General features: G+C 41.3%; 1 protein-coding gene across 1 annotated transcript in view; it reads left to right on the top strand.

Annotated features, from left to right (window-relative positions):
• The first annotated feature begins 993 nt into the window (after positions 1–993).
• Positions 994–15399, top strand: part of LOC149230757 (heme oxygenase 1, chloroplastic-like) — a 31897-nt gene continuing 17491 nt past the window's right edge. The window contains exon 1 of the mRNA XM_089379055.1: positions 994–1806. Coding sequence (XP_089235181.1) covers positions 1281–1806 — 526 coding nt within the window. The 5' untranslated portion in view covers positions 994–1280. The remainder of the gene's footprint in view (positions 1807–15399) is intronic.

Genomic DNA, 15399 nt, shown 5'->3' with positions numbered 1-15399 from the left:
TGAGAGGAATATACATATATTATTAATACTCTCAATATCTGTCATGTCACTTGTGGGAATTGAATTTGGATAAAGAGTTTTTTCACTGGAGAGTAGAGAGTTAGTGGACAAAATAAAAAATTATATATATATAAAGTTTGACAAGACTATATTTTCATCATGTCCAATATATCAACCCGATCCATCTAAAACTTAGTGGACAAAAATAATATATTTATATTAAAAAACAAAATACATTTATTTATAATATTTTCCTTCCCAATCTAAATAAACTTTATCAATAATTTTTTTAATATATTTATATGTATAATAATATATTAAAATTTAATATCTATTCTAGGTATTATATTATTTTTCTTAGTGTGTTTGTTTAGATGTATAATAATTTACTCAATATAACAACTAAATTTTGATTTCAAGATCAATTATGCATCTTGACAATTGGGTTCACATTTTAATTTTAATTTTAATTTGTTAGTGTGTTTGTTTAGGTGTATGATAATGTACCCGAGGACTAAACTTTGATTTCAAGATCAATTATGCATCTTGACAATTGGGTTCACATTTTTCACCATTTATTGTATTGATTTTGAAATAAGCAACCTCGTCCTTCCCACTATTTACATAAATTTTTTCTATACACAGTATTAGCCTTGTGGTACCCACCTAAAAATATAGGTATAAAACACGAGATTTAATGGATTTGTTGGGTTAACCAAGTGAATCGGTTTTTCCAACGTTGGATAAGAAGAATCTGGACCATGAGTGTGAACATAAAACACGAGATCCGATGGACTTGTTGGAGTAATTAAGTGAATCTGCTTTTTCAAGACATGGATGAGAATGATGTGGACGAGAAGTGTGAAGACCAAGATGACAATGACAAATACAAGGCGGCTTGCGTCTCCCTGGGCCATCCTCATCGCTCGGTTTTTGGTTTTCATAAACGCTACCCGTCCCCATCTCATATTTAAAAACAAGCAGACAAACAATACAGTACTTATCCATACTCAATTATATTCTGCTTTCGTGCACTCTAAGTACTTCCAAACAAAATTCCCTGCCTCACGATTGCAAGCTTATAATGCCCTCACGATTCATGCCGTCTCCAGGCCTTCATTTAGGACATTATTCATGCTGAAAGCGCTTTGTCCATAATCAACTCTGCATCTGCAGTCTGTTGAATTTCAGGATTTTGCAGGCCAGAGAAAACACCAACCCCTCACATATACACACATCTTTTTAGTTTTTATTCAACGTTAGGCAAACAATTAGCCTGAATGGCTCTCCCAACGTCTCAAGCACTCCTTAAAGACAAGCACATTGCTTCTCCTACCCATGCCATTGAATTACCCTCTAGTAAACCTATTATTTTCATGAACCCAAATGCCCAAACGCGGCATTTTCCTTTAAACAAATCGACTTTCGCGGTTAGGAGCAACAAAGCTCTTTTAAGTATCGGCAAAGCATTCAAATTTGGGGCATCTGATATTGGATTTGAAGGGCAATCACGGAGCTATGGAAGGGGCAACTCATTGGGAGGGTTGGTTGTGAAAGCAGCTGCCACTGCCGAGAAGCCCAGAAAGAATTACCCTGGGGAAGCCAAGGGATTTGTTGAGGAAATGAGATTTGTGGCTATGAAGCTCCATACCAGAGATGTTGCCAAAGAGGGGAAGAAAGAGCCGGATGCTCAGCCCATAGGCAAATGGGAGCCAACCATTGAAGGTTATCTCAAGTTCCTTGTAGACAGTAAAGTGGTCTATGATACTCTTGAGGACGTGGTTCAGAAAGCAACTTATCCGGCCTGTGAGTATGCAAAACTCGTAATTATTTTTGGTGTCTGGTTATATTAGCTTCTCTCTTTCTCTATATATTCTTCATGCTCATTTCATCCTATTTCTGTGTAGGCATTTTTTTGCCCATGTCCAAAGTTGTCTGTGGTTAAAGGTTGTGTGAAATTGCGGTTAAATGCAATCCACGATACACAATTTGAAGTACCATATGTTCTCATCCACCTCTTTCCTCAGTAACCTTCTGTTTTCTTTTGAGGTGGGAAGCTTTGTGCTCAAATGTGACTCCATGCTTTGTAGGTATTTAGGCATCCACGTTCTCACCATAGTGTAGGAGTTTTCACAGTGGCTACTTATGATTTTCCTATCGTTCTGGGCAATGTTTTTATGATTTCAATAAAAATGTTCTCGGTTACTATGTGCACTCTCCAATTCGCCCTGTGCACTCTCCAAATCACCTTTCCAAAAGGACTCAGCAGGGTGGCTTGGATGAAGGGAGTAAATGGTAAAAGCCCATTAATCCGTTTTTGCATGCGTTGAAGAGAGGGCAGATCCTATCCATACAGGCATTGACTTACTGTGGCTCATCTATGCAGTGTGAAAATTAACTCCTTATGCCTGGTTTGCATGTTCGTACAGACTTATATTTCCAAATAGGATACTTTGGTTATTTTTTATTAGATTACAGTAGAGAAATTAGTTGCAAAATCGTTAATCAGATTATTAAAGCTATTAAAAGAAAAGATGACAAAACACAGATTTTTGTGTTAGGTTGATTTATTGGCATTGGAATCAAATTTGTTAGTGAATGGCAAGATTTGCATATATGCAAAATTGAATCTGGAAGTCTGTTTCATTAAGTTCATGACATTTTCTTTGTCAGGGAAAATGTAACCCTTACTGATTAGTTATCTATTTATTTAATAAATTATAAGTTGCCTGAAATGAGGAAAGGGCAAAAGTTTCCATACTGGGGATGCATGGTTACCTTAAGTCTTAGAGATTGGGTACATGGGAAACAGGAATACGTGTCAGGTATTGGCGTATGTAGAGAGCCTGATCTTAGGAAAGTTGGAAACACGGGTGGGGACATGCATGACAAGGGACTCAAGGGGCCTCCAGGGTAGGGAAGAGGATGTTATAGATGATAGGGGGCATCAAACATTTTCACCGAGAAAAGGTATAGCTTTAGACATTTAGCAGAAAATCACTATGCATAGATCGTACTGGCATTCTTTTAATTCCAAGAAAAAAATGCCATTTCATTTCAAGAAGAAAGGTAATCACACTTTTAGAGATCTGAGTGGACCACAGCATTCTTCATAAAAACATCAAAAAGGCAGAATCCATTGGACTCCAAATGTATTCCTAGGCTTGAACCTGAAGTTTATATCCCTATATCTCCTTATACATAAGACTTTGAACCTGAAGTTTGTATCCCTATATCTCCCGAGTCCTTACACATAAACATAAGACTTTGAACCTGAAGTTTCTATGCCTATATCTCCTTAGATACAAGTCTTTGAGTATCTAAAGTGTCCTTAAAGCCAAAAAAGCTTGTATATACCATAGATAAAACATATAAGAGCAGAAAAAAGTGCTAACATTCTGAACTTGTGAGAAAGTTTGCGACATAAGGAGATCACTCTCATCAAAAGGACATTAACTGGATCCAGAGACAGATAGACTTCCATCCCTATTTTCTTTAATTATGATTTTACTTTCTGCTACCTGTTGACCCTCCTTTGAAAGAGCATCTACTTCCACTTTTTGCTCTCTAAATACATTAGTAAATGAAAAAGACTCAAATGAGTTTGCAACTTCTTGTAATTGATCATGCAAAGACCTTAAAGAAATATGGATAAGCTGTCCTGTTCCTTTCATCCAACTGATTACGAAAATTGAATCACCAAAAACCTGCATTGTGTGACATTGTTATCCGAAGCATACTTTTGAGAAGTAGTCTTAATGCCTTGAATTACGTATTGTTATTCGGTCCAATTATCAAGATTCAAGCCTAACAATCATAATAACATTTATATGCAAACATAATACATTTAACATGAGCCGGAAATTATAATTATTAATCATTCTCCATATATCTAGAGTCTACCCATATTAGAAACAAGAAAAGTCAAATTATGAAATTACACAGATAATTGAATTACATATTCTCATGATTCATATCTTAAAATTTGTACTTGAAAGTCAATGACTTCATCTTTTTCAACCTCTTCTCCATGAAAGATCCAAGATTTTTTTCAGATGTAAAAAAAATTAAAATGTTCATCACTCAGTGATGTTCACCGATTCTGCAGCTCACTGCTCATGCAAACACCAAAAAACATGTGTTGGAGGGGGTGAGGTTGCTGTGTTGTACTGCCTACATATAGTTGTTTTAGGGTTAACTTATTGATTTTACCTGTTTTATGTTATTATTTTTTACTTTATCACCATTCAGAAAATGATAATGGGAGATGTGGAAGCATCCCTGAAATTTTGGGATGTCCCTATCTGGCCCCACAATTTCGATTGATGGCAGAGATGCTCCCTAAAGTTTCCCTGTTCCCCAATGTCTTTTCCTCACCCTCAGACAGTCGTGTGAAGTGTTTGGATTTGAAGACTGCAGATATATGCATTATAATACATTTTTGAACTGGGTCTGTCCTTTCCATATTATTAGAACAAGAGACACAACGTCTCCTTGTTCTGTTCCTGTTATATCCTTGTTGTTTAATGTTAAGACACATCTACTAGTCAGAAACAGCTAATGGGTCCATCAGTATAAGCGCTTGTACATTGACACACCTTGTGAATCAAGCTATATATATATTCCGAAGAAAAAAACGTCCTCTTTTTATTGAATGTGGTAAAAAAAAGTACATTTGTTTTGGCTTTTGAGCCAGCGTATTTACTATTGTCCTTCAGTGATAACCTGGGTTTATTACCTTAATACAAAATTCCATGCCCAAATTGCCAAGCAATCCATATTGTGCAATAGTCCATTGAAAGCAAGTAACTCAGAATATGTACCTGGAAGAGGGGCTGCCCTAACCTCCCTATGGATTTTCTTCTATGTCCAATCTGCCTTCTTACAGATCCACTGCTGCCTTTGCTAAGGAGCCTGCATCTGTGTTCAGTTCTCTGTAAAGATGAGCGAAAGATATGATGCTGATTCTGGTAATGGTACCTTTTATCTTTCTCATGCTCACCTGGTGGTGGATGTTGCTAACCTGCATGGTACCTTGTAGCTAGATTATTAGGAATTTCCATATACATCTAGCTCTGTTACCTCTCCCCATGGCCAGCTTTAGTAAAGTGTTTGCTGAGATGAATTCTGCCAGATTGTTTGTGCCCGGCATAGGCCTAGATTGAAGGTGATGCTTAAGTTGTTTTGGAGAATGAGGTGCCCTCCTGTTCTACTTGAGCCTGTTGAATATCCATGACCTTGGGTCTAGGTTAGAGTCTTAAAATCACCAACGCTACCAAACCAAGGATTTCAACCATAAACTACTTTGCACAGCGGAAATATAAAGCAGTAAATCACATATGCACAAATATACACGATTTTTAACAAAATTGTACAATTTGTATAATCCCAATCTTCGTTGTATTAAACCAAATCTGAATAATACAACAGTCTATGGTATACAAGATACAATGACAAAATTCGTTTCACAACTTCGATGTCGTATCTTGTCCTGCCGGTCCTTCGCTCCCGTACTGCTCACTAGTAGTGCCTTAGTCCATCAATGCCACTACACATTGAGACTCCAAGAGGGCTGCCTCCTAACAATGCTGCAAGTCACTTCTGTTGCATGTACATGTGCTCATCAAACTGCTCTCTAGGCTGGCCAATACCTGAGCTTCAATCTTCCTTCTAGTAGCCTCTTTCGTCTATCAAAGAGCTACTCTTTAGGCTCCAAACTTCACCCAATCAGGCACCAACAATGTCCTTCTCAGTGATGCGGGGGAGCGCCCCCCCACCCTTCGAACCCGCTCCCGAAGCGCGCTCCGGGCGGGAGCGGGTCGGGAGCGCGCTCCCGTAAAAAAATTTGCGCTCCCTGGTCTGTGAGGGAGCGCTTCAGGGAGCGATCGCTCCCGCGCTCCCGGAGCGCTTTTTAATGCCCGGGAGCGATCGGGGAGCGATCGCTCCCTGATCGCTCCCGGGCATTAAAAAACGCTCCGGGAGCGATTCGGCGGAAAAAAATTCCGCGGACCCGAAAAAAACAAAAAATTTAACTTATTTTTTTGGATTTATAAGCCCAATGGGCCAAAACAAAATCATTTCAATGAGATTGAGCTTGAGTTTGAGAGCAAAGGAGCAAGGAGCAAGAGCTGAGGAGCAAGGAGCCAGAGCTGAGGAGCGAGGAGCAAGTGCCAAGGAGCGAGGAGCAAGCTTGCAGAGGTAAGTAACTTAATCATTTAGTTAGTTTAGCTGGTTAGGTGGTTAGTTTGGTTAGTTTAATTTACCTGTTTGAGTTTAAAGATCATTAATTTAAATTAAATTAATAAATTAAATGAATTAATCCCAATAAACTAAATTAATTTGTAGATTCAAGACTCAAACCCTACAAACATCAAACACGATGGACCTGGGGATTTTTATTGGCATTTTCCTCTTCCTGGTCCCTTTTCTGGTTATTATGGTGGTGGAGAGTAGGAAACGGAGGGGGCCTGAAACTGAAGAGGTGGATGAAGAAGCCGGAGGAAGTCAAATAGGTGAAAACCCCAGTGAGGAGGATGTGGAGGAGGGTGAACATGAGGGTCAAAAAACTAAACAAGACCAAACTCCATTGTGGAAATATGTTCAGAGGCCTGAAGCAGGGAGAGGGGGTGGAACCACTAAATTTCATTGCCCCCATTGCAATTCTGATTTCACAGGCTCATACACCCGTTTGAGAAGACACCTTTGCGGGAAAAGGGCATGGGATGGAGAGAAACAAATAGGAATCAGAACTTGCGACAAGGTGTCAACAGAAGATAGAGCCAAATACATAAAGGAAGAGGAGGACGCCCAATACAAAGCAAAAAGATCAAGGGGTTTCTTTGAAAGCTCACAAAGAACTCCTTCAGCATCCTCCCAAGGCAGTGGATATGGACATGGAGGCTCAGGGTCATCATCTTTACGCCGTAGAACCATATCAGATTTCCTTGATGAGGGGTGTAGGAATGATGTGGATTCAAAAATTTACAGGTTCCTCTATGCAAATGGGATACCATTCAATGTTCTACGCTCACCTTATTGGCACGAAATGGTTTCTGCCATAAATGATGCCCCTAAAGGATACAAGAGCCCTGGGTATGACAAGGCAAGAACAGTTGGCCTTGATCATGAAAAAGCAAAAATATCACATTCTTTGAATAAAATGACAAGTTCTTGGACTGACAATGGGGTGTCCATTGTATCTGATGGATGGACAAATGTAAAAGGCAAGCCATTGATAAGTGTTCTCGCTGTGTCCCGAAGTGGTCCCATTTTTCTAGCTGCACATGATTACTCAGACAAGTTCAAGACCGCTATCAACATTGCAGAAGCATTGCTTGAAACAATTGAGCGTATTGGCCCATACAATGTCATCCAAGTCATCACTGATAATGCTCCTAATTGTAAGGCAGCGGGAGCAATTATTGAGGATAGATACCCGAACATATTTTGGTCTGGATGTTTGGTTCACACATTGAACCTTCTGTTGCATGATATTGTCAAAAACAAAAATGAACAATACCAATGGATTGGTGATTTGTACAAGAAAGGAAAAAAAATGATAAAATTTATTACAAATCATAGCAATACCCATGGCCTTTTCCGCAGTCACTCGAGATTGGAGTTGCTGAAGATTGCGAGGACTAGATTTGGTAGCTATTACCTCACCTTCAGGCGCCTTTTGAAGGTAAGAGAGGGTTTAGCTAGCATGGTATCAAGTCCAAATTGGCAGGTGTTAAAGGAAAGGGCTACAAATGTAGCTGACATTGCAGGTTTTGAAACGGTGGAGGAGGCCGCTCTTGATGGGCAGTTTTGGACAACTGTGAGACAGGTATTGGATTTCACCAAGCCAATTTATAACATGATTCGGTTTGCAGATACAGACAAACCAGTGATTGGTGAGGTGTATGAGCAAATGGATACCATGTTGGGGGAAATAAAAGACATTGTTAATAACAGAGATCCCGACTTGTACAATCTGATTCACGATTGTGTGTGTCAACGGTGGAAAAGGCTTAACCTTCCACTACATTGCTTGGCGTATATCCTTACGCCAAAATACTACTCAGATTCTTGGTTGGGCAAACCTGCAGCAGGGGGTGGTGTTAGGACCAAACCCCATTTAGATCGAGAGGTAACTAAAGGATATCTGGATGCATTAGAAAAGTTGGTGCCTGACAGGGAGGAATGTGCAGCTGTGCGCCTTGAAATAGGCAGATACTTCACTGGCAGTGGTTTGTATGGTAACTTCCATGCAATGGACGACAAAGATAAATTTGATTCTCTCACATGGTGGGAAACATATGGCGGCGACGGACTTTTGCGAAAATTGGCATTGAAAGTTTTTGCACAGGTTGTAAATTCTTCTTCTGCAGAGAGGTGTTGGAGCACCTACAGTTATATACATAATGTGAAAAGAAACAGGCTCAACGAAAACCGAGCAGAAAGCTTGGTTTATGTGCACTACAATTTGAGGTTGTTGAGCCATTACTGTGATCGGGCTAATGAAGATCCCACATATAAAATTTGGGACAATCACCCTGAGGACGACAATTTGGAAGATGGCATTGTACATATGGAAGAACTAGAAGATGAGCTTGTACGGGATGAAGCTGAAGCAGCTGCAGCAGCCATGCCACCTCCACCTCCACCATCCAGTTCTCGGGGCCCGAGTCTTGTTCCATTGCTGTCGCCACCTCCATCGACACCCTCGCGTGGAGGCTCTAGTTCTGGTCGTCGGTCTGGGCGGGAGACTCCTAGAAGACCGCCAAGACCTACTTATACTCCTGGAGACTCTCGTGGCAAGGGCCACTTGTAGATTTACAGTTTACTTGTCTTTTTTAGTTTCTATTAGACTTGTGACTTGTCACTTTAGTTTTCATAACTGTTCAGTGTTGAGTTTTGAGTCCTTGACTCTTGACTCTTGACTCTTTCATATCATTATGACATTATGATATTTTTTGTAAACATTATATCACTGGTGACTGTGACAATGAAAATTTGAAGTTTGAAGTTGGGCCTTGGCAATTATAACTCATTGGTAATGATTGTGAATTATGAATATGATGCTTTGTGAAAGACTAAAGTTGTTTCATTTCATCTCATTATTCATGTTTCATTTTATAAATTTTTAACATTTCATATCATGTTAACAGTTAGAAGTTAGGACTTAGAAATATCTTCGATATTACTTCTTGTAATGGTTAAACTTGGCTTACAAGTACAACTTGTTACTTTGGTGATCAATGATGATAAATGTTATTGAATTGAATGTTATTTTAATTTATTATTTTACTAAGGTTGATGACGATTATAATTTCTAGATGATTGATGTGATATGGTTCAATGATCAATTTATGTTTTTTTATGTTTTTTATGTCTATTTCATCATTCTACATGTTTTTGTTGACATATATGTATCAAAAATTAAAAAATATAAAAAATATATATATTTTTAAAAAATCGCTCCCCGATTCGCTCCCAAACCGGGAGCTTCTGAAAATGGTCGCTCCCGCTCCCGCTTCCGCTCCCGCTCCCGCTTCCGCTCCCGCTCCCCGCTCCCGCTCCCGCTCCCAAGTAACACTGGTCCTTCTTGTTTGCTGCTCTAGGGCTACTTTGGGTAGCCAAGACACTGCCCTCCAATCAGATCAATGGTACCCAATCACGTCACTGTCAATTCTACTCCTAAGAAGGCTCTTCACCTCCTCGGAAGATCCTCCACATGGCACCAACAGGCTGCTACAATCACGATCCAATACGGTCAACACTTTGACCCAACGCTCCTCTACAAAATGCTGTTGTTCTCCACTGTTTGCTCGCTGCTCCTGCAATTCTGGCTAGGGCACAATATGCAGCCCTTAACCCTCCACGCTGTCAGCAAACTAACCCCTTCTAGGGCTACGGTCCAGCTAGGAGAGTCTCCCCTTTTGCCATGCTGCATCCTGCAAGCATTGTTCACCTCAACGCTGCCTTGGAACAACCTTAGCTGCTTGCTATGGCCTGCAGCCTAGCAAAGCAGCTAGCTGTAGCTGCGGTCTCCTCCAACAGGCCCAAACAGTCACCCCAAACAACAATATCTTGCCCTCTCCTAAACTCGGCCTACTGCCCAGCAAACTCGGCCCTAGAAACAACTAACTTCGGACCTGTTTTGACCACAAAACAGTCCCTCAACCCAATCTTCACTCTTGTCCAGCACTCAGCCTCCAAACAGACCTGTCCACGCTTTCCTGAAGCAGACCTTCTTCCACGCTGTCCCTTGACCTCTCCTTGCTACGGCTGGCCTCCAAATTTCAGAGCTATCTTGGATGAATGTTGCACACAAATGGATGCTTCAAATGAATCTCATTTACCCTCTTTTTATAGCCTAAAGAGGGGCTTTAACGAACTATTAAAGAGACCCATCTATTGGAATATTTTACATCAAGCCTACATGACTTGAAAACCAATAATTAATTAGTCAACTTCAAAAATTCATTTCTCCACTTCCACAACTCGGAATTCGACGATTCTCGAAGCGTTGGATTCTTCTTTCTACCATCTATCGTTTCATGCCATCACATGTAGAAATGTGCCTGTGGAATTGCCCCAAACACAATTGGGTGCAAAACCCCATCCTTGGGTTCCAAGCCCACAAGTGACCCTTGTGGCACTTTTCCCTCCAAACCCTGAACCCTAGGGCTTGGAGGACCCCCCAAGCTACACAAATCAACACTCCCTCTTAGCGAGAGAGGTACTTCCAAGACTAGGAAGTCTCTCGTCATCATCATCACTGTTCGCAACACTTGCCCAACTCTTGGCGCTCACAATCGCAGCAATCCCTATATGGTGAACTACGCCCTTCTCGGAAGTGTCACTGTGACTGCTGGAAGCACCCTGCTTCTTCTTCTTATCTTGTAACATCTTCCACTCTCTCCATGATTCCTTCTTGGCAATTGTAGGAGCACCCTTGCTCCCCACTGACCACGCTTTCTTCTTGGGCTGCAGAGTCTCCCTCCGAATCTGCAAGCTCCCTCTCCAACTAGACTCCCTTTGAGTCTTTGGAACCTGGACCTTTTTAGGAAGGTGTACCTTCTTCTTAGGAACCTGTACCTTCTCCTCTGAAGCCTGAACGTGCATGTGCACCTTTTCTTGCTTCTCTGGAACCTGTACTTGCTCCACCTGCTTCTTTCCATGATCCACAGGCTTGCCTGTCAACCGGTAGAGACCATGCTCTCTAACTCCGTGTACAATCCCATCGGACTTAGAGCATCTAGGCTTGAGTCTTGCCTTCCCACCCTGGAACAAGACCTCAAACCCTTTCCTCTCGATCATCGAGATGGAAATCACACTATATCTGAGTCCTGGTACGAATGTGGAAAAAGTCGAAGTCGAGATTAAATCGGCAAGGGTCCAAAAGTTGAAAAACTCATTAAAGTTGGGAGTTTTTTGAAAAAGTCGGCAAAAAGTCAGCAAAATTTAAAATTACACAAAAATATTCATTTGTTTCTATTTCTTTTAACCTCTAGAGTATCCACAATCCATTAGGGCTTGTAGTTTGCAACATCAGATCTGCAATCTAACCAATGAGAAATAGAAAAGAACAAACATATAGCTTACTTGTGGAAGTAGCCCATTTAGATCAACCCTCTCTGCATTTTTTGTCCTTGACATCTGGCAGGTCCTTTGCCTCATTTGACATCAATTGCTCACTGAGTATTTGCTGCTTCAAAATACACAATATACTCAGCCCTAAGCAGATCTACTTCTCAAGTGGATTTGACCACCAAATCACTGTACAATCAGCGTCAAAGTATATCATCAACTCACAATGGTTTGGCCCTTCCAAGACACTGAATACTAGTTGTCCAAAACCCTTATTGTTCAACCTCCTCACAACAAATTTGCCTTGTCAAATTCATTGTATAACAACTCTAACAGTAGTGGCAACTCATAGTAATTTTGCTGATCAAATCACTATATGATAGCCCTTAAACACCACTGTCATATCTCACATTTAGCAGAGATGGCAGACTTTTTCGGCCGACTCCTGATAAAATCGGGCATACAATGAATAAATCACTATTTTTTTTTTTTTTTTGTTTCTGAAAAAGTTTGCAAAAAATCGGAGGATTAAATCGTTTTGTTGAAAAAATCGCAATTTTAGGATTTAATCCCGATTTTTTGCAGACTTTTTCCACACTGCCTGGTACAAACAGTACATCTTGGACCCGCATCACACATCCTGTCTCCATCCTAAATGGCACAACACCCGATCCTCGGATCTCCAACTGACTCTTGTCGCCCAACACCATGTGCAACTTTGAGTCCCATTCAGCTAGAGTCTCAAAAACCTCCTGTGACCCTGTCATATGCTTCGTCGCACCATTGTCCACGTACCATCCATCCTCAGTGACAGTACCCTGCGAGAAATGGGAAATCATAGCAAAGTCCTCTTCCAATCCCTTGGAGAGATCATCTATCTCAGTTGAAGTGGCATTTCTTCTCATCATTTCCCTCCTTCATATGACATCTTGATGAAAAATGACCCATCTTGCCATAGTTGAAACACTTGACTTTACTCAAGTCCTTTTGCTTACCCTTCATTTACGCTGCAAGTGCCATGTCATCATTTGAAGCCTTCTTCTTCGGATGAAGATCCTCGTCTCGCAACTCTTCCTAAATGAAGTCATCCCACAACCTATCCCAGTCTGGCAGCTTCTCCCTGGCAACGATCCCTTTGATGAAGGGCTTCCAATCCTTGGTGAACCCTTTCAAGGCAATCCTTACCATATCTCCATCTGAGGTAGACACATCGATGGCAACAAACTCATCTTTGACTTGAGACAATCTTGTCAGATACGAGGTCACGCTTTCACCCTTTATCATCTTGGTGGACTTCAACTTATCCTCCAATACCAGTACCTGGTTCTCATTCTTATTCTGGAACAAATTCTGAAGAGCCATCCACATCTCATGTGCATTGTTCTTCCCAGACAAATGAGGTATTAGGGCATCCTTCACACCATCTAGGATGATCAATCTTGTCCTCGCATCCAAATCTTCATATATTTCCAGCTCCTTAGGGTTAGTTGGCTTCTTGATCTCTTTCTCGGCGAACTCCCAGAGCCTGTTGACCTGTAAGACCAACTTGATCCTTTCCTTCCAAGGACTATAGTTGGACAACCCCTCCAACTTGTCCTCATACTGGAGACCTGCCTACAACTTCGACATTGTAGTGAGCCCTTCACTTACAATGTGACCAACTCCCTCTCACGCTGTACTTCGCTGCACACAACTCTGATTTACTTACTTCCAAAGTAGCTTAGACATGCTCTGATACCATGTTGAATTTCCACGACCTTGGGTCTAGGTTAGAGTCTTAAAATCACTGATGCTACCAAACCAAGAATCTCAACCATAAACTACTTTGCACAACGGAAATATAAAGCAATAAATCACATATGCACAAATATACACGGTTTTTAACAAAATTGTACAATATGTACAATCCCAATCTTCGTTATATTAAACCAAATCTGAATAATACAATAGTCTATGGTATACAAGATACAATGACAAACTTCGTTGCGCAACTTCAATGTCGTATCTTGTCCTGCCGGTTCTTCGCTCCCGTACTGCTCACTAGTAGTGCCTTAGTCCATCAAGGCCACTAAACATCGAGACTCTAAGAGGGCTGCCTCCTAACAATGCTGCAAGTCACTTATGCTACATGTACATGGGCTCATCAAACTGCTCTCTAGGCTGGCCAATTCCTAAGCTCCAATCTGCCTTCTAGTAGCCTCTTCGTCCACCAAAGAGCTACTCTTTAGGCTGCAAACTTCACCCAATCATGCACCAACAATATCCTTCTTGTCTACTGCTCTAGGGCTACTTTGGGTAGCCAACACACTGCCTTCCAATTAGATCAATTGTACCCAATCACGTCACTGTCAATTCTGCTCCTAGGAAGACTCTTCACCTCCTCGGAAGATCCTCTAGATGGCACCAATAGGCTGATCACGATCCAATACGATCAACACTTTGACCCAACACTCCACAAAATGCCGCTGTCCTCCACTGTTTGCTTGCTGCTCCTGCAATTTTGGTTAGGGCACAATATGCAACCCTTAACCCTCCACGCTGTCAACAAACGAAGCCCTTCTAGGGCTGCGGTCCACCTAGGAGAGTCTCCCCTTATGCCACGTTGCCTCCTGCAAACATTGTTCACCTCAACATTGCCTTGGAACATCCTTAGCTGCTTGCTATGGCATGCGACCTAGCAAAGCAATTAGCTGTAGCTGTGGTCTCCTCCAACAGGCCCAAACAGTGATCCCAAACAACAATATCTTGCTCTCTCCTAAACTCGCCCTACTGCCCTACAAACTCGGCCTTAGAAACAACTAACTTTGGACCTGTTCTGACCACAAAACAATCCCTCAACCCAATCTTCACTCTTGTCCAACACTTGGCCTCCGAACATACCTGCCCACGTTGTCCTGAAGCAACCCTTCTTCCACGTTGTCCCTTCACCTCTCCTTGCTACAACTGGCCTCCAAATTTCAAAGCTATCCTGGATGAATGTTGCACACAAATCGATGCTTCAAATGAATCTCATTCACCCTCTTTTTATAGCCTAAAGAGGGGCTCCAACGAATTATTGAAGAGACCCATCTATTGGAATATTTTACATCAAGCCTACATGACTTGAAAACCAATAATTAATTTGTCAACTTCAAAAATTCATTTCTCCACTTCTACAACTCGGAATTTGACGATTCTCGAAGTGTTGGATTCTTCTTTCTGCCCTCTATTGTCTCATGCCATCACATGTAGAAATGTGCCTCCAGAATTGCCCCAAACACGATTGGGTGCAAAACCCCATCCTTGGGTTCCAAGCCCACAAGTGACCCTTGTGGCGCTTTGCCCTCCAAACCCTGAACCCTAGGGCTTGGAGTACCTCCCAAGCTACACAAATCAATAGAGCTAGGGTCATTATTAAAGAAGCTCTGAACCATAGATAGATCTCTACAAGATCCTCTTAGTACCCAAGGACATCTTCCATTTTGTATATTGTTCCTGCTGGTAGAGTGGCCTTTAATCAATGGAAAACTCTTCTTGGGTTGGGAAATTTACTGTGAAAGATGGAGTTGTTCAGGGCTGACCAGATTGACCAGATGACCTTAAAGGATAAAGCTCTTTCCTTGTCGTTACTTGCGTTGATCCAGTTCTTCAAGGCTTGGAATAAGTCCTGCCCCTTCCAAAATTGCCTATGTCTTAGTGATCCTATTTTTACACCACACATATTTTTGGAGAAATGACTGTGTATAAAGAGATGATCCATGGATTGAGTGTTTTGAGCATCTCGTAGGCCACCGTCATCCTGTAATGTATCTAGGGAGGATAATATGGGGTTTCTAGGGAGAT

The sequence above is a fragment of the Pinus tabuliformis genome, chromosome J, assembly GCF_031772625.1.
Source record: "Pinus tabuliformis cultivar Carrire ecotype Pingquan chromosome J, CPIR1, whole genome shotgun sequence".
Lineage (NCBI taxonomy): Eukaryota > Viridiplantae > Streptophyta > Pinopsida > Pinales > Pinaceae > Pinus > Pinus tabuliformis.
This window is presented reverse-complemented; position numbering and strand designations above follow the sequence as displayed.